Raw genomic sequence first — 19376 nt, 5'->3', positions numbered from 1 at the left:
CCTCAAGAATCCACTAAGTACTCAAATTATATTAATTTTTTTTTTAAACAACCAGCAGCTTTCTTCAGATAACTAATATCTGGATCCATATTTATTGCAGATGAACAAAAGGCAATTTTATGTAAGCAGATCAACTTTTAAGTCAGAAACAGAAGTCATCTTACTTGCTGTTCCAGTTTTTCCCATCTTTACATCCAAGCTGTCGAAGAACACTGCACCTGCGTTGAAGATTTAAACACACTTAAAAAAGTCCAGTGAAAAAAGTTGAAGGTGTCATGCCCACTGAAATACAAACATAACTCACCTATTAATAAAGTCTATGGCTTGTGCTTTCAACTGTTCTGCACTGTGCAAATCTGCAAGAACAAGGGTATCAGCAACATTTTCTACTGAGAGGTTACTACACAAAGCTTCTTCACACATGACCTTCAGCCGTTCCAGTGCATACTATCCAAAAGGAAAACATAACCATTAAACATTTACTCAAACTACCAAGTTTTAAATACATATTTGTGACTTAAAAAATGAAGTTAAAAGTACATTATACTTTGAATTGAAGATACTGTAAAAGTCTCCAAGTTATTTTAAACCTAATATGAAGAAAACAGGAACACATTCGAGAGCACAACCAATTTTCTTAAGAAAATTTCAATTTGCATAAGTGTAAAATAATGTATATTTTAACAGAGTTTTAGTCTTAAAAAAAACAAACCTTATTTATTCTTTAAAAAAACACACCGTATTACTCAACACTCTTAATGAGTGTACTTCTCTTCTCTACTATTTTGAACATGAGTGTACCGACCAGTACACCACATGTTGTTACAACTCAATCTTGAAGAACAAATTATAAAACGAATCATATTCACAACCACCAAAAATCTTAGTGTGTATGTTTATTAGAACATCTTAGGCAGCTTTATTGAGGTCTAATTGGCATACAACAAACTACACATATTTAAAGTTTACACTTTGATTTATACAGCCATATATAACCACCATTAAATGAAGGACAGTGAACACGTTCATCATGACCAAGAGTTTCCTCCTGTCCTGTCATCCTTTCTTTCACCCTACCCCCAGCAACACTTATGATATGCTTTCTGCTGCTATAGTATGCATTTTCTGGAGTCTTCCTTAATTGGAATCATTTAATTTATACTCATTTTTGTCTGGATTCTTCAATTCTTCAACTCAATACAATTATTTTGAGATTCAAACATGAGATTTACCTATTTTGTTTAGGTCTACCTGAATTTCACTTAGCAATATAATTTTCAGTATGTAGATCCTGAACATTTTTGACAGATTTATGCCTATGTATTTGATATTTTTGATGCCAATGTGCTTTCAGGAATAAAAACTACTGGCTTCAATATTTCCTGGTATTTTTGCACTGTTTCCTCACCATCATAAAAGAGTATTATAAAATTAACATTATTTTTTTTCTCTTTCTATTCTATCATATTAAAAAATAAATCTATGAATACAAAGAATTAAATTAGACACAATACCCAATATTTCTTCCTTTCTTTAAACAGAAGTCAGGCACTGTATCTTAAAACTAAGAATAACTGAAAATTGCCATACATTACATACGCTATTGTGTGTTTTTATAAAACAGAGTAAAGATACACTCAAACCTACTGAGTTCACAGTTTAATCTCCCATGAAAAATTCACTTTCTCCAAATACTGGCTCAAGATATTTTTATGTCTTATTGATTGAAAAAAAAATCTCATTTCCTTATTATTCCACTGTATGCTATTTCATAATATTCTCAAGAGCCATCTACAAATAGTATAAATTAGTTCAATATCTCAAGTTATTTGGGGTTTTCATTTAATGACAGCTTTCTAGATGCATCAAAACCTTGAGGACATTTTTTGGCTCTTCAAGGCCCAATTACTTACTTTGTCTGCAGCTGCCAACAAGTTGTCAGCCATTTTGTCAAGGTTTGGTGCTTTCCCTGTATAAACGAATCTCATCATTTCTTTAAAAACGTCAGGGTCTACATCATTTATTTCCACTCGATTCTGATATTAAAAACACAAAAAAGTTATACTTAAAGAACATACACACACAAATGAACCAAGGGGAAACTCTGATAGCAATTTAAAAGCCCTAAATCTGCACTCAAGTACTGTACAACTCAAATATACATTAAAGTCTTTTAAAATTGAGGTAAGTAAATATTCAGTAAGCTAAGGAGGCAAAGTAAACAGGCAGGTCTAACAGGACAAGTATACCCCAGCCTAATACTAACACATAGGAATATAAACCCCAACTTCTCAATTAAAAAGAGTAAAACAAAAAACTTGTAGGCCTGACAAAATATGTCTGTGTTCGGTTTCTAACCTCTACCTTAGAGGAAGATGTCTATTAACTTTTTTTTTGCTAAATTCTTAAGTTGTAATGCCTAAGATCCTATGACTAATGGTTCTGTTCCTAGCTTTAAGCAAAACAGGGTCAGGTATATGAGATAATTCTAGAGCCCACTATACCTCAGAACTCTCCCTTTTGCAAAATGCCATGTAATATTATCTATGGACACCTCACTTCTTTGCTTGACACATACTTAAGTCCAAAAAAGACTAGTTCCTTTTTTGCTCTCTGTAAATTGGGTACCTCTCCTGAAATCAATCAAGCGAAATATCTAATACTAAACGATACCAAACTTTTTGGACCCTTTGTAGACAATACCACTTGACATCACTGATGTCTCCTTAGTTGGAAGTGATAAGAAGGCTCATCATAGTACCTGCCCAGACCAACAATCAAAAGAAAAAAAGCAGCTATTTTGTTGCAGCCTCTACTCTGCAGAAAGAATAAAGCTGAGCCACACAAACAAACTCTGGAGTCGGAGCACTAAGGATCACTAATACCACCAGCAAAGAATCAGCCTCTGATCTTTAATCTGACAACATTTTAAGATGACATGTGACAGAAATGTCTGGGAAAACCAAATAGGTAATACCTTGATTACAATTAATGTACAATAACGTATGCCATTTTTGTTAAATCTAATAAATATCCTCTTACTTTCATGGTAAAAAGAATGTAGACATTGTTTTTGTTCTAGAAAACAAATTCCAGAATTAACTCATAAAGTCTTGACAGGATAAATACACACCTTAACCAGAGAACTCTGAAACAGCTATGGACCAGAACAGTCCTTTGGATATATAGTCATTTGGAAAACAACTACCCATTTATTTTCTGACCAAGTGGGAATCAAAATAACTGTTATTTGGAATATTCACCCACATTGGGTTACATCTATTGTTCTACTATGGAATACATTTCCCTATCTTTGTATTTTTTTCCAAAATCAGAGTATAAAAATGAGAACATGTACTGTTCCATTTAAAATATGCATTCCACTATTCTACATTTATACAAATTCAGTATTAGCTTTTAAACCATATTTTCTTACCTTTTTGCTTTCTTCCATTTCATGTTCAAACATTGCATTAAAAACTGGGGATCGAGCTGTAACAAGATTAAGCATCATTATTTAATGCACAAACTTATGAAAAAAAATGTACTATATTACCCAAAAGTAGAAAGTACCTGCAAGTACAGATTTATGAGCTTTAAATTCTTGTCCTCTCACAAAAAAACTGCAATCTGTAAATCTTGTGTTTTCCCAGAGATTACCTAAATCTTCTGCTAGTCGACATTCAGGCACCTTCAAAGTATTTGTATTAGTATGCCCTGATATATTTACTGAATCTTGGACCACACTCACCTAATAAAAAAGGGACAGTAAGAAAAACACTTTTATAATTTACAAGAATTAGTTACTAAAACTATATTTAAATTTCTTATCATTAAAATGATTTGAGTAATTCAATGTAATCCTGATCAAAAATGCTAACACCTAAGAATTGAATTTACAGACACAATTTAAAGAGAAATAATACAGAAAAAAATCTGAAACAAACTAGAACATTTTCAAGTGACACTATATATGAATAAAAGGGTTATCAATTGATTAGAATGCTTGGTTATTGAAGTAATTACAAAAACTATTTCTCAACGTGAAATAAGTCATAATGTGATGTCAAATTCAAACAAGGAGAAGACACGTTTGTGAGGTGGAGGGAGAAATTTCTTTAGTTTTTATTTTCTTACACTACAGAACTATCAATATTTCAAGTTTATTATACATACAGTAACCATAGTATCACACTCATAATGGCTTTTACAGTTGTAGTTTACAAAAGGATGTAAAACTACAGTCTATGATATGCAATTTGGGAAGTATTTCAAGTGCTGCTTCTACATGTTTCAACTCTAGTAAAATTGATTCAAATATTTAATTAAATTGATTTAAATTTTAAAAGTACAAGAATTCTCACAAAAGCAATTGTAGTTATTGAAGCTTATGGTATCTTTCATAAAAAAATCAACAGTAAGAATAATATAAATATAATTTAGTCTGATTTTCAGATGTTTTATTGCCTATTAACTAATCAATAAATCAAAGTTGATATAGTTACATTCCTTTTACAGACTCCAATATAATATGAATAAAATCATCTCTCATTAAAGATGACCACTATCTACTGAATACAATCTTAAAACACTAATTACCAAGTCTTGCACACCACTTTTAAGAAAAGGCATTCTACTATTAGAAATTTCACATTACATTTAATAAAATATAGAAAAATACTACCTCAACAAGCAAAGCATATGTTTCAGAGTAAATGAACCATTTTTTATGAAAGTGCTACCATGTTTCCCTGAAACTAAGACCTAGCAGGACCATCAGCTCTAATCTTTTGGAGCAAAAATTAATATAAGACCGAGTCTTTGTAACATAATGTATAATAAATATAATGTAATGTAATGTAATGTAATGTATTATAATGTAATATAACATATAACATATAACATATAACATAACATAACATAATATAATATAATACAATATAATACTGGGTCTTATATAATTTTTGCTCCAAAAGACTTATTAGAGCTGATGGTCCGGCTACGTCTTATTTTGGGGGAAACAAAATAAGCTGTTTTAAACTGCTCGGTTTTGTGGTCATTTCTTATGCAGCAATAGATAACCGTGCTCATTTAAAAAACATACTTCATAAAGCTTTTATCAAATAAAAGTAGGTATAAATAAGGAAATGTATAAATGTAGTAAACTATGTAGGAAATGTAAATTGCATATGGGTAAATTGAACCAAACTACTAACACACTAACACAGAAAGTATAATAATGGTCCAGCATAAAATATTTGGAGAATTAAATCTCAGAAGTCCTCATTCATCCAGATGCATGCGTATATCTCATGTGAATGAATGGATACTTCTAAAGAAAAATTTTATTTTCTAAGTATATTTTTATGAATCACTTTGTTTTTGCCAACTTGCATTAACCTTCTGGAATCATGTCCCTTAGAAATCATCTAATCCAATTACTTTGTTTTGTAAAATGTTTTCAAAGTGAGATCAAGAGACAGTAACTAAAGTGTCCTAAATTACACTGCTAGTCAGTAGCAGAGGAAGATTAGACCTATATCTCCAGATTCCTTTTTTGTTTAGCACTCTTTCCATTACACAATATTTCTTTGGATATTTTTTTTAAATTAGTAGTACTTTTAATACAATTATGATTCATAAAGGGGATTAATCACAACAATCTTTTTAGATGCTTTTCGAAACACAGGAGCCAAAAAATACTGTGTACATAAATAAGTCTCCTACTGAGTTTTTAATTATTCAAATAATTTCTAAAATTTTAATAACTACAAAACAGAAAAAAGCTTCTCTAATCCTTACTTGATTGCCCCATTACACCATACATTGTAACTTAATGATACATAAACCAAGTATGTTGGTGTTAATATTCAAGGTTTAGTTAGGGATCAGTTTTTTATCATTTAGACAGTATTTACTTGTTCTGAAGAAACATTTCTGTTGAAATTTCTAGAGAGCAAGAACTGAACCAATTCAATTACTTGCATGAAGTATGCAAATGGAGTTATAAAAATGTGATGATATATTTAATTTAGAAATGGATTTCTTAAATTCTATTCATTGCCTATTATCCTAACCCAAACTAGTATATTTAATGTAAAAACCTGGCAAAAATCAGGTAACAAGAAATAAAACCATCAAAAAATAAAGCCATTAGTATCAGGCATAAAGAATATCTTAGCAACAGAAAAGTAAGATGGGAAAAACGGTATTTGTATTTTGTATGTGTAATCATAATTCAGAAGTATTTATATTATTGACATACATATCTATATAGTAGTGTCATAGCAACCACAAATTTTTAACGGAGACATTTCATACTCCAAAGAATATTCAAGTGACTATTTCTAGTTAATGATCTAATTAAACATTGACATGCAATGAATACCTATAATTAAGAAATTACTAAATTTTTAGTTTTTTCTAGTACATATTCAAATATAGATAATGAACATTCCTGCTGAATAGAACCTAAAGTAAAAAATTCAGAAAAAAGGCTGAGATTCTTTCCTCAGGTTAAATTGTTGCTCTTTCAAAGTAAAAAGGCAAGTGAACAATACTCAAAATTGACAAATGCTGCAATGCAGCACCTCAAACTCATTTGGCTGTTCTTTTTCCAATTTGCCGTTGGCTTACCTCTGAGAATTCAATTAGGACTACCAATGAACATGCACAGGCTCTAATCAACTATAATGACTCTAGAAATCTGGGTCTCCTCCAGTGTGGTGACAACTGGTTCCAATTTTTAAAAATCTCAGTTCTCCACAAACTAATTCTGAAAGCTAGGAATTTACAAAGGTGCATAGTACTACAAATTTTGCCACTCTAATCAACAACTTAACCATTCCTCATACTGGCTCCAAAGTGAGAAACTTTTAACAGTACGATTTCACATCATCCTAGAGAATAGTGGGTCTCAAGACTTTTCACTTTCATAGATAGGTATCCTATTTCTATCATTTGAGTGATAACAATAGGATTGTCAAGTTTTTCAGTTTGCCATAAAAGGACTTTTTAGAGAATAAAACCCAACTTCCATCCATTACCACAAGTAGTATAAAACAGAAAGAATATCTTAGCAACAGAAAAGTAGGATGGAAAAAAAGGTATTTTTCTAAATGAAATAATTTAATGAAAAACTCATTATCTATCCATCCATCCATCCATTTTTCTATGTATCATGGAATGGCATGGGGCTGTAGACTATGAGATTATTTAAAATCTGTTGGATTCAAAAGATGAATTAATCTAACCAATTTTCTATTTTTCCTACTTATTCCTCAAGTCCTTTCTTCTGTATCACCTTGGGAGAGAGGCAGAGCTGTTTACATGGCTAGAAATCTCTACCTCTGGCTATTGGGTTCATAGTATGGAACTTGCAAGATTAAGTTATGTCTTGCACAAAAAGGGTAGCACCAAACTGCCTTACCTGTCTACAGCACCACTTGCAGGGGAGGGGGAGGAGGCAGTTCTTTACGGAGGGCAGTGCAATGCTTCCTCCTCTTCTGCAAGCAGTGCTGGAGATGCTGTAGAAGGAAGGGCATCAATGAGAGGTATGGAAGAAACGGTGGAGGGCATGAGGAATGTTTGCTCAAGTTTTTTTGCCTATCTATGCCAAATACGGTACCCAGGGTATAAATGTCTAGATCGATAAAAAGGTACATATTACAATCTCCAAAACTGAATCTGATCAATGACAACTTAAAATGCATATCATGGTGGGTTCTATTTTAGGGTCACTAGTGTGTATAATCTAGCTTGTAGATAAAGTGTACTTGAAAAAACATAAAATCTTTATTTCAGCCTTTATTCTGAATTTCTTGGTTGTCTAGGTTCTAATACAATATGTTTAGAAAAATATCTGTAAATAGCATTTCAATGCTAAAATATATATTATCTTTTAAAAGTTTATCCATGAAAGACTTTTAGCTACAGTAGTTTTCTTAAATTGTATTCACAGCTTGAAAGGTCCTTTAAATTCTAAGATTACATGATTTTTAAAAATTAACATGCTGAAATTTAAGATAAGTGCTAAAATTCTACAAGATTGTATATTAAGGGTGTTAAAATTTTTAAATAACATGACCTATATTTATTTAGACTACTACTTAGAATACCTATTTATTGACAATAAATGTCTGTTATTTAAAAAAAAAAATTAATGATAAGCTCTGCTCAAGACACTGTAGTATGTGCTTTACCAAGCAAATGATTGTATTTATAACAAATTCATTAGACAGTTCATTTAACTTGTCTAAGTGAAAATAAATGCACTATATTTGCACTATGTAGTCTCTAGAGCCATATTTCAATTATTCTTCTGACACAGCATAATGACATACAATTAGTCTGTAATCTTGCCAAGAAATTTTGCATATTTTCTATAAAGAAATTAAAGCTAACTTAGTAGCACGTTAAGGAAGTTATCAAGCTTCTAAGACACTCATCTATCTATAATAACCTATTGAAATATAATTAACATTGAGTTTACTTGATCATAACCTTTTCAAGTGGCTTTCCTATGAAAATTATCAACTACAATAAACATTTTTGATAAAATTATGTTACTGATGCATATTCTCTAGAAAATGTACTGCTAACACTATATCCTTGAATTCATTCCAAAGATGAATCTCAGCAGTTTGTATAGATAAAATTACAAAATGATAACAAAGACAGAAGCAAATCCCAACTTCAAATTAAAGTAAATCATAAGTTTAAATTATTGGCAGAAGCAATGCTGGTAACTTCCAAACTATAGTATTTTATGCATTTAAATATACCTCCTAAGTATGTCTGCAGACACGGGCACACTTTAAGATTTGAAATGCTATTGCTTATAATTTTAACATTTGATTAAATAAACTCAACTGTTTGAATAAATAAAAAGTGTCCCAATCTTTTTCAGGCACTCACTGTTTAAGTATGGATTCAAACTGATAAACTACTAATAATACCTAATATGATCAATCTGAATATAACAAAAAATATTGACCATCTATGTCAGAATTATTCAGGATGAAGGTATTTAACATTTTTATATAAAGATGTACATATCGATAGTATTCCTAAAAGGAAGAAATATTTAGTATGTGTTAGTATAACTACATATACAATTTATAAATAAAGATGTGACTGAAATTTTTTATAGTGAGCTACTACTGATTTCTAAGACAATCTAGTCAGCTTTCACTGGTGAAACATTTACAAATGAAATCTTATCAATTATACCAACTATTAATTTTACAGAATACCCAATATTATTGTAGTTTGTTTCTCCCTTATCGCTAAAAATAACCGTGGAGTTCCTTGAAATAAAAAATGTACCCACCTCACAAAATAACGTAAGCTTGTCATCTGGTAAAAGACCATTAGTTTCATCAAGCAAAAAGTCCCTTCGAATGAATTTTTTAAAACCCCAGTCCTTCCCTTGTACAAATCGATATGCTCTTTGGCTTTCTGGTGGGAAACAGAACAAAAGTTTAAATAAAACAAGTATCCAAAAAATAGTTTGTTAATGATAACATAGTTAAATTGATATGCAAAAATGACTTGGTCAATATATCCATCATAAAAAGTACAGATAATTGTGTTCCTAAATAAAATGTCATAAGAGTTACATAAGATAGAACCAGATCATCCCACAGTAACTACACAAATTTTAGCCATCAAATGAGCTCACTTTCAAATTTCTGGTTATCTAAGTAGAAGAAAAGCCAGATGAAAATTGTGGAGAAGATTTAGGCCCTATAATAATAAAGCAGGATCAAAACACACTGGTATAAAAATATACCTCTCATTTCCCACTTTTCCCTTAAAAATTGATGCTCTAAATCACCAGGGCATCCTTTAGGCTTTCCTGGGACATCCATCCCACTGACTTTAGTTTTACTGAATTAAAAAAAAAAAAAATCCATTAACTGGTGAAAAAGGTAAATAAAGTCCCTTATCATTCCTAGGTCTTTAGACATAATCCCCTCACCCCTAAAAACAACTTTCAGAAAAGTGCAAAAGACAGTGATCAGTATAATTTCTAAAAGATTTAATAAATAAATGCCTGAAGTGAATGTTTCAAATGCCTATCATACTGTATAACAACCATATTCTATGAAGTAAGATCCTCCACAGTAAGAATTCACTATGTTATACAAAGAATTAATTGGAGGCAGAAACCAGCAGTAAATCTAATAAAAATACTCCATGTTACGGACTGAATGTCTGGATCCCATCAAATTTCTTATGTTGAAACAATACTTCCCAATGTGATGGTAGTAAGAAGTCATGAAGGGGTTAGATGGGGTCATGAGGGCTTCCCCCTCATGGGAATGTTGCTCTTATAAAAGACACCCCACAAAGCTCCTTAACCCCTCCCACCATGTGAAGACACAGTGAGAAGTACGCAGTCCACACCCCAGGAAGTGTCTTCATGAGAACCTGACCATGATGATGCCCTGATCTTGGACTTCGCAGCCTCCAGATCTGTGAGAAATGAATTTCTGTTGTTTATAAGCTACCCAGTCTGTAGTATTTTGTTATGGCAGTCTGACCTATTAAGATGCTCCACTATCTTAAATGCCAGACAATGTAAAAATATATGTATGAAACTATGTATTACTTCAGCAATAAAATATATTATTTAAACATGAGTATTTGGAGGTTATTTTGTAATAATGTTACTTGATTCTGTGATTAACTTTTACAAAACACTTAAAATTTAATGTGACGGTTCACTATATCTTGTCCTACTATGCACTCTGTACATCTCCTACAATGCTCCTATTATGAAGCTCTAGGCTATATGGTATCAGTTGGCTCTATGTGTGAAGCTTGAACTGAATTTACCAGGTCTTGAGACTAAGAGAAACTGATTTATTTTCAGTCAGTGTTGTCTATTGTTCAAAAAAATTTCTAGAGACAAGATATTTAATCTCCTTTCAGAGTATTCTTTGATTGTATTATCTGGCAAAAACAGTAAGGGAGAAGACAAATATTTCCTGAACACCTGTTATATATTTCAGGCATTGAATGAAACACCTTGCCCTTAACAGGTACTGTTTTTCCAAGTGACAAGTGAATGTTGTTTTAGGAAATGAGAAAGTTGAATTTTAATATTACTTTTTAAAAATTTTACATGTCTATTAAGTCCAAGATTTAGTACAACTATAGTTCTACAATAGGATTTAAAATTAAATAATGGCCAAAGTTAATGTTTTAGGTTAAGCATATTTTAGTAGGAAAAGAATATCCTAAATTTTTCTAGGTAAAAGTGCAGAAGTCACAGTATGTAGTTACACAGACTTCTTCACTCAGTTTGCAAATCACTTACCCATTGCTTTTGTTTCTTCCCTTTTAGCATTCAGAAGGGAAAATTTGAATTTTGCTCGAACTTCACTTTTTGGGCAGCTGACTAAAAGCAAATATAAGGACAAGTAGTCTTTACTTTCATCATCTAATCCCTTTGGATTTACCCTCAGGCACCTAAAATAAAACAATAGGCTCACATGGAGAAATAAAATACTTTAAACATTCAAGAAAGAGGCAATATTAAAGTCATTTGTCAATATCCCATCAACATCCCAACAGCTCTTTACAATTCTCTGTATTATTAGGAACTTCTTACAAATCAAGTATAAAACAGACAAATATCCATTCAGGAACAATAACAACAAAACCATAAAGTAGCTGAAACTCCAAACAAAACTCCAAACAATCAAAACTCTTACCATTTCATTTTATCACTTGGGCTAGATGAGAAAGTTGAACTTTTTAACACTTCACCCATTTCTTCTCGACAAAAACTGAAGTTATTAATGGTCCACATGTAGGAAAATTTTACTACTTTAACCTAAGAGATTCAGAAAAACAATTTTATAATGACTTTTATGCTTTTTAACCTGTCACATGTTAAACATTCTGTAACCCACTCTCCTAACTTTTCTAATAACTATGCCATTTCTATAACTATACTTCACAATATCCTTAAAATACTACAAAATTTATAAGTGACATAAAGTAAGGCATTTTCAACATGTACCTGTGTATAACACCAGCTCTCTGCTATAGGCCCAGTAGACATATCTCCAGAGAGAGGCGGGGTGGGTTCCCGAGACATTGCCACTTTATTGCAGTCTTCCAAGATTTATGCAATATCCCACAGAGTTGAGTACTTTACTACAAAGAAAAAAAGTTTCATTTACTGATTGAAAGGTTTAAGTGATTGCATCAAGAGAAGACAAGTTAAATAGTTATAAAACTTCTTTCCCAAATTAGATTATATGGGAACATGAAGATTTCATTATCTTTTTTCAGTCTTTAAGAAATAAAATCAGCCTTTGTAATGTAACACTTGAAATCTAAACAAACCTAATACTTGTAGATAAGGCATTATTTTATAAAGGCAGACTTACCAAAATACCATAAATCATAAACTTACATAGCTTAATAGTACGATCATAAAAATCACAAAATAACATGGCAACAATATCTGATTCACCTTCTTTCATATTTTCATTGGCATAGTCACAAAAACCAAAAGGTTTGAAAAGGAGAGCACTGGAAATTACATATATTAGTCACTCACCTGTTAGCCCCAAAGTTCTGATCAACTGAAACACAGATGGGACCTAATGGGTAATGTTGTGTAAGAAGAATTACGTAGATTTCCACAAACTCTAACTCCATCTCAGATAAACCTGTTCTCTGCTAAGACTTCATCCCTATCATATTGCTCCCCACCAGATAATATGTACCATACCAGCAACTTTCCTCCCAGGTAGCTGTTCTCATACTACATCCATTTGGATATATAATTAATTCCTCATAACCTGGCCAGGACATTAGTAACTGTATGATGATGCTTTGCAACTTGGAAAGTCTATAAAAGAGGCAAAATACAAAAGAGCTACATATGTAGGGTACTTTGCAAGAATATAGGTAGGGGGCGTTTCAAGATTACATTCTAACACAGTGACTCGGGTCTGCAGAACCCTCTTTTCATTTAAGAATACGAGAAAAAAACTACATGACTCCTATAAAAATAAACCACTATGGCAAAAAGGGTAGGATTCCATCCAAATGGAAAAGAAAATGTTTGCTCTATGTCTATACCCAATGAAACAGTATAAAATGAGAAAACAAAGATTGAAGAAAAACACCTGGAAGATATACATAGAAACAAAAGGATCTATAAAAGGTATGAAAAACTTTAAAACTACAAATGAAGAAGCACATTAAAAATCTGCACTAGACTTGACGTAGTGGCCTCAGTAGGAGATGATTCATGTTGTTCAACTTTGCCCTAGCTCTTGGTTGTCTCTCAAACCTTTGTGCTTGTCTAAGCAACCTATTACATTTTTAATAGCACCCAGCAGTTAAGCATATGCCAAGACTTGTCAGTGTCCCAAACAGGAGGATGTCAGTATCTAGATGCAGGCTGAATGACAGCCAGACTTTCGGGCAACTTTTAAAAGTATGCAAATACATAGAGTCCTATGGGACCACAAGAGTAAGTCATGCTATCCACCAGAGCCAGGTGTCCCTTGGGTGGCTGCTGCAAAAATAGGGGCTCCAGTTGTGCATACAAGCTCTTTTCTGGGTGATAGCAGCAAGCTGGAGCAAGGCAGAGAGACAGCACCTAGATGGTGTCCACAGCCTACATGCCCTGAGAGCAGCTATGCAGGATGCTAGATGTGTGCCAAACCCTCGGGCCAAACAAAGAGCTTTGTTTCACAGAAAGACTGGGAGATGTGCCTCAGTTTGCTGCCTGTTCATGCACTGAGAGTGGTAGCATGCCAACACCCAGCTCTCCAATTGCCATAGTCTTGTGAATGCAAGCCCCGTTGGCCACCAGAGTCAGATTATCAAGGGGTATCCCCTGGCCAATAAGCACAAAAATTAGAGCACCACATGTGTGTGTGCATAGCTTCCTTTTGGGGGAAACCAGCCTAGGAGATGCAGATTTTTCACCTACTGCATAGATACCAACACAGAAAGTGAAACAAAGTGAAGAAACAAAGAAATATGTTCCAAATGAAATAATAATCATAAAAAAAAACTTAATGAAATGAAAACAGGTAATTTACCTGATAAAGAGTTAAAAGTAATGGTCACAAAAATGTTCACCGAACTACAGAGAAGAATGGAATAACGCAGTGAGAACTTCAACAAAAAAAGTACCAAATAGAAGTCACAGAGCTGTAGAATACAATAACTGAACTGGAAAATACACTAAAGGGGTTCAACAACAGACTACATGAAGCAAATAAATGATTAGTCAATTTGAAGACAAGGCAATGGAACTCACCCAAACCAGCTCAGCAAATAGGAAAACTAATTTTAAAAAGTAAAGATAGCTTAAGGGACTTAGGTGACGTCAAACAAACTAAATTCTCATGATACTGCTTCTAGAAGGAGAAGAGAGAAAAAGGGACACAATTCTTATTTGAAGAAATAATGGCTAAAAATTTCCCTAACCTGGGGTTAGAAAACAGACAACAATATTCAGGAAGACAGTGAGTTCCAAATAGGATGAACCCAAAGGGACCCACACCAAGACATGTTATAATTAAAATGCAAAATTTAAAGACAAGGAGAGAATGTTAAAAGCAGAAAGAGAAATATAACTTGTTATGTACAAGGAAACCCCCATAAGACTATGAGCAGATTTTTTCGGCATAAACGTAGTAGACCAGAAGGGATGGTGTAATATATTCAAAGTGTTGAAAGGAAAATGAAAAATCCAACCAAGAATACTGTACCCAGCAAAGTTGTCATTCAGATTTGAAGGAGAGATAAAGAGTTTTCAGACAAGCAACTGCTAAAGGATTTCATCATGACTAAATCAGACTTACAAGAACTATTAAAGAAATTTCTTTAAGCTGAAAAGAAACAGCATCAGTTAGTAACAAGAAAACGTGACAAAATAAAATTCACTGGAAAAGTAAATATAGAGTAAAGGTAGTGGACTAATCACTTATAAAGCTAGCATGAAGATTAAAAGAGAAAAGTAGTAAAAACTATGAGTACAGTAATTACTCGAGGAAATACACAAGATAAAAAGATGTTTAAGATGTGACAAAAAAAAAAAAAATACACACACACAACCCAAAACATTGAGAGTTAAAATGTTGAGTTTTAAAATGTGATCAAATTTAAGTTGTTATCAACTTAAAACAGACCGTTATAGAAACAAGTTGATATATGTAAGTCTCATGATAACCACAAAGCAAAACCCTATGGTAAGTACACAAAAGATAAAGAGAAAGGAATCTAAGCATAGAGCCAAAGAAAGTAATAAAATCACAAAGAAAAAGAGCAAAAGAAGACAAGACACTGAGAGAAATCATAAAACAGACAGAAAAACAATTACATACCTATCAATAATTACTTTAACTATAAATGGACTAAATTCTCCAGTCAAGAGATACAGAGAGGTGAATGGATAGGGGAAAAGAAAAAACACCCAAGACCCACCTATATGCTGCCTATGAGAGACTCACTTTAAATGTAAGTACACACACAGACTGAAAGTGAAGGATGGAAAAAAAGATATTCCATGCAAATGGAAGCCAAAAGAAAGCTGGGGTAGCTGTACCTGTATCAGACAAAATCAACTTTAAAACAAAGACTGTAATAAGAGACAAAGAAGGGCATTACATAATGATAAATACAACGAGAATATAACACTTGATAATCTAATAAGAGGATATAACATTTGTAAGTATGTATGCACCCAAAATAGGGGAACCTAATTTTATAAAGCAAGTATTGATAGATCTGAAGGGAGAAATACACAGCAATACAATAACAGTATGGGACTTTAACACCCCACTTACATTAATGGATAGGTCATCCAGAAAGAAAATCAATAAGGAAATAATCAGCCTTAACTGATATCCTAGACTAGATGAAACCTAACATACATATTCTACCCAAGAGCAACAGAATATACATTCTTCTCAAGTGCACATGGAACATTCTACAGGATAGATCACATGTTAAGCGACAAAACAAGCCTTAGTAAATTTAAGAGGACTGGAATCCTATCAAGGATCTTTTCCAACCACAATAGTGCTAAACTAGAACTCAATTACATGAAGCAAACTGGAAAATTCAAATATGCGCAGATTTAAACAACTTGGTACTGAACAATCAATGGGTCAAAGAAATCAAAAGAGAAATTAAAAAATATCTTGAGACAAACGAAAATGGAAATATGACAAAAAATTATGGGATACAGCAAAAGCAGTTATAAGTGTAAAGTTTACAGTGATAAATGCCTCCATCAAGAAACAAGAAGTCTCAAATAAACAACCTAATTTTACACCCCTACACCCAAGGAACTAGAAAAAGAACAAATGAAACCCAAAGTTAGGAAAAGGAAAGAAATAAGAAGAATAGAGCAAAATAAATGAAATAAGGTTTAAAAAGATAGAAAAGCACAATGAAAGTAATAGCTGGTTCTTTGAAAAGATAAATGGAACTGACAAAACTTTAGCTATACTCACCAAGAAAAAACAGAGGACTCAAATAAATCAGAAATGACAGAGGAGCTATTATAATTGATACCACAGAAATACAAAGGATTACTATGTACTGTATGTAAACACATAACAGACTACTATGCTAACAAATTGGACAACCTAAAAGAAAAGGGTAAGTTCCTAGAAACGTTCAACCTACCAAAAGTGAATCATGAAGAAATAAAAAATCTGATCAGACTAATTAGTAGTAAGGACATCGAATCAGTAAATAAAAAAGTCCCAACAAACAAAAGTCCAGGACCAGATGGCTTCACTGGTGAATTCTACTAAGTATTCGGAGAAGAATTAATACCAGTCCTTCTCAAAATCTTCCAAAATATTGAAGGACAGAACTCTTTCAAAATTATTTTATAAGGACATCATTACCCTGATAACAAAACCAGACAAGGACACCACAAGAAAAGAAAATTACAGGTCAACATTCCTGATGGACAGATGCAAAAATCCTCAACAAATACTAGCAAGCAGAATTCAATAATACACTAAAAGAATCATATGCCATGACCAAGTGAGATGTATTCCAGGGATGCAACGCTGGTTCAACATCTGCAAATCAGTCAATGTGATACACCAAATTAACAAGATGAAGGATAAACATCATATGATCATCTCAATAAATGCAGAAAAAGCATGACAAAATTCAACATCCATTCACGATAAAAACTCTCAATAAAACAGGTATAGAGGGAATGTACCTCCGTAAAGGTCATATATAACAAGCCGACAACCAGCATCATACTCAATGATGAAAACTGAAAGGAAAATTTCAAATGGAACAATTTTTCAATTAATCATTAGTTTATGTAATTTCCCTTTTCAATAATGGTGTCTATATTAATATTCACCCAAATGAATTTATGTAGGTTCCTCACATACACAAATTCCTATCATGTAATATACTTGTAGCACAACATAAGGAACTGAGAAATCAGCATGGCAGCCAGGTAAGAAAGTCAGGATGGTAACACTGGAAATATTCCATCAGAAGCACTTACAAATCACAATCAGCATTAAAGGAGAGGTGAAAAAGAATGGGTGTTCCTTAATTAAACAAGCAAGAATACAGTAGATGAATGATGGAAAAAAATAAGAATGCCTCAAAGAATAATGTTTAAACAATTTAAGAGCATTACATAGTGTCACTTGAACAAAACTTTTTAACCTCTACATAAAAATTAGGTATTGCTTTTTTAAGTACTTCCAGCTGTTATCTTCAATTACCTTCATAAACCACAAATGGTTACTTTTATGTAAAAATAGAATAGCAAACACATATATGTAGTCACAACAGTTAGTTATGACCATTAATAGAGTACTGTCATTTTAAAGATGTTGGTTCCCCCTCCATGTCTAACAGCATTACTGAGGTACAATTTACGTATCATCACTCATTTTAAATGTATAGATCAATGATATTTAGTGAATTCATAAAGTTGTGCACAATATAGTTTTAGAATACTCCCATCACTCCACAAGAGCCTTCCCACACCCAAAATTAGGCAACCACTAATCTGCTTTCTGTAGTTATACCTTATCTAGAAACTTCCAGTAAATAAAATTGTATAATATATAGTTTTATGCCTGGCTTCTGCTTTTTTGCCTGAATATGTGTTATAGTTTCCCTTTTTTTTTTTCATGTCTCATAACTTTTGCATTAAAGCTGGACATTTTAGTTAATATACTACAGCAACTCTGGATTCTGATTTGTTTCTCTATGGACAATTTTCTTTTACAGTAAATTGCCTGCCTCCACAATACTGTGTGACTGCTGATGTTTCTGACTTTTTATACTTACTTACTTTATTTTTTTTTCTGCCTGGTTAGCAAAACTGCAGGCTGTCCCCTTTCCTTCAAAGTGAGTTTGCTACTTTTAGTGACAAATACCGTGTTTCCCTGAAAATAAGACCTAGCAGGACCATCAGCTCTAATGTATCTTTTGGAGCAAAAATTAATATAAGACCTGGTATTATATTATACTACATTACATTATAACCGGTGTTTTATGTTATGTCATGTCATGTCATATATTATGTTATGTTATGTTATACCCGGCTTATATTATATTAAGACTGGGTCTTATATTAATTTTTGCTCTAAAAGACACATTAGAGCTGATAGTCCGGCTAGGTCTTATTTTGGGGGAAACATGGTACATAGGTTCCACACTCCCAGCCCCAAGTCTAATTCACCTTACCTGGCAGCAAAGCTACTGTTTTTCTAGGCTAGCCCCAGGCTGGTAAAACTGGGTTGGGGTGGAAATAGGAGCAAAAATACAAGTTGGATATTTCTCTTAAGCAAATTCATAGTTAATAAATATACTGAAAAAGTAATGACTCATTTAATAGGCAGGAATATGTGAAAGGACTGTGTCCTAGTCAATACGTGTGTCAGTGGCTCTGAAGCAAGCTGATAAAATAAACCATCACGATCGATTTTAAAAACAATGAACCAAGGAAGTATTTGCAATACATACAACACATAAAGGTTCGTTTTCCTAATATATAAAGAACTTCTAAAAATTAGAAAGAAAAAGTAAAAACTTCAAACAAATAATTCACATAAAAAGAACTTTACCCATAATTAGAGTAATACAAATTAAAACTAAATTAAGAAGCCTTTTTTGAATCTATCAGATTGGCAACAATCCAAAAGATTGGTGACAACATAAGAACAAGCCCTCTCATACATTTCTACTGGGAACATAAATTGTAAAGTTGTCTTAATAATCACCCTGCTCATTTTTTATGGTGAAATTTCTGGCAAAAAAGGAAGGGAATGATGATAATAAGCTCCTAATTTTATATAAAAATGCCAGTGGAGTTATCTGATGTCCAT

General features: G+C 32.6%; 1 protein-coding gene across 2 annotated transcripts in view; it reads right to left on the bottom strand.

Moving 5' to 3' along the window:
• SPOPL (speckle type BTB/POZ protein like) overlaps nt 1-19376 on the bottom strand; it is a 58692-nt gene that overhangs the window by 7733 nt on the left and 31583 nt on the right. Inside the window, exons 2-10 of one of the 2 annotated variants that reach the window (XM_081050735.1) lie at nt 12035-12171; nt 11724-11845; nt 11327-11478; nt 9332-9459; nt 3574-3751; nt 3437-3492; nt 1914-2036; nt 305-447; nt 165-218 (exon numbers count right to left, since the gene is read on the bottom strand). In XM_081050735.1, coding sequence (XP_080906861.1) covers nt 165-218; nt 305-447; nt 1914-2036; nt 3437-3492; nt 3574-3751; nt 9332-9459; nt 11327-11478; nt 11724-11845; nt 12035-12112 — 1034 coding nt within the window. In that variant the 5' untranslated portion in view covers nt 12113-12171. Of the gene's footprint in view, nt 1-164; nt 219-304; nt 448-1913; nt 2037-3436; nt 3493-3573; nt 3752-7429; nt 7527-9331; nt 9460-11326; nt 11479-11723; nt 11846-12034; nt 12172-19376 lie in introns of those variants that run through there. The other variant, XM_081050736.1, reaches the window with a different exon arrangement.

The sequence above is a fragment of the Rhinolophus hipposideros genome (assembly GCF_964194185.1).
Source record: "Rhinolophus hipposideros genome assembly, chromosome: 6".
Classification (NCBI taxonomy): Eukaryota; Metazoa; Chordata; class Mammalia; order Chiroptera; family Rhinolophidae; genus Rhinolophus; species Rhinolophus hipposideros.
This window is presented reverse-complemented; position numbering and strand designations above follow the sequence as displayed.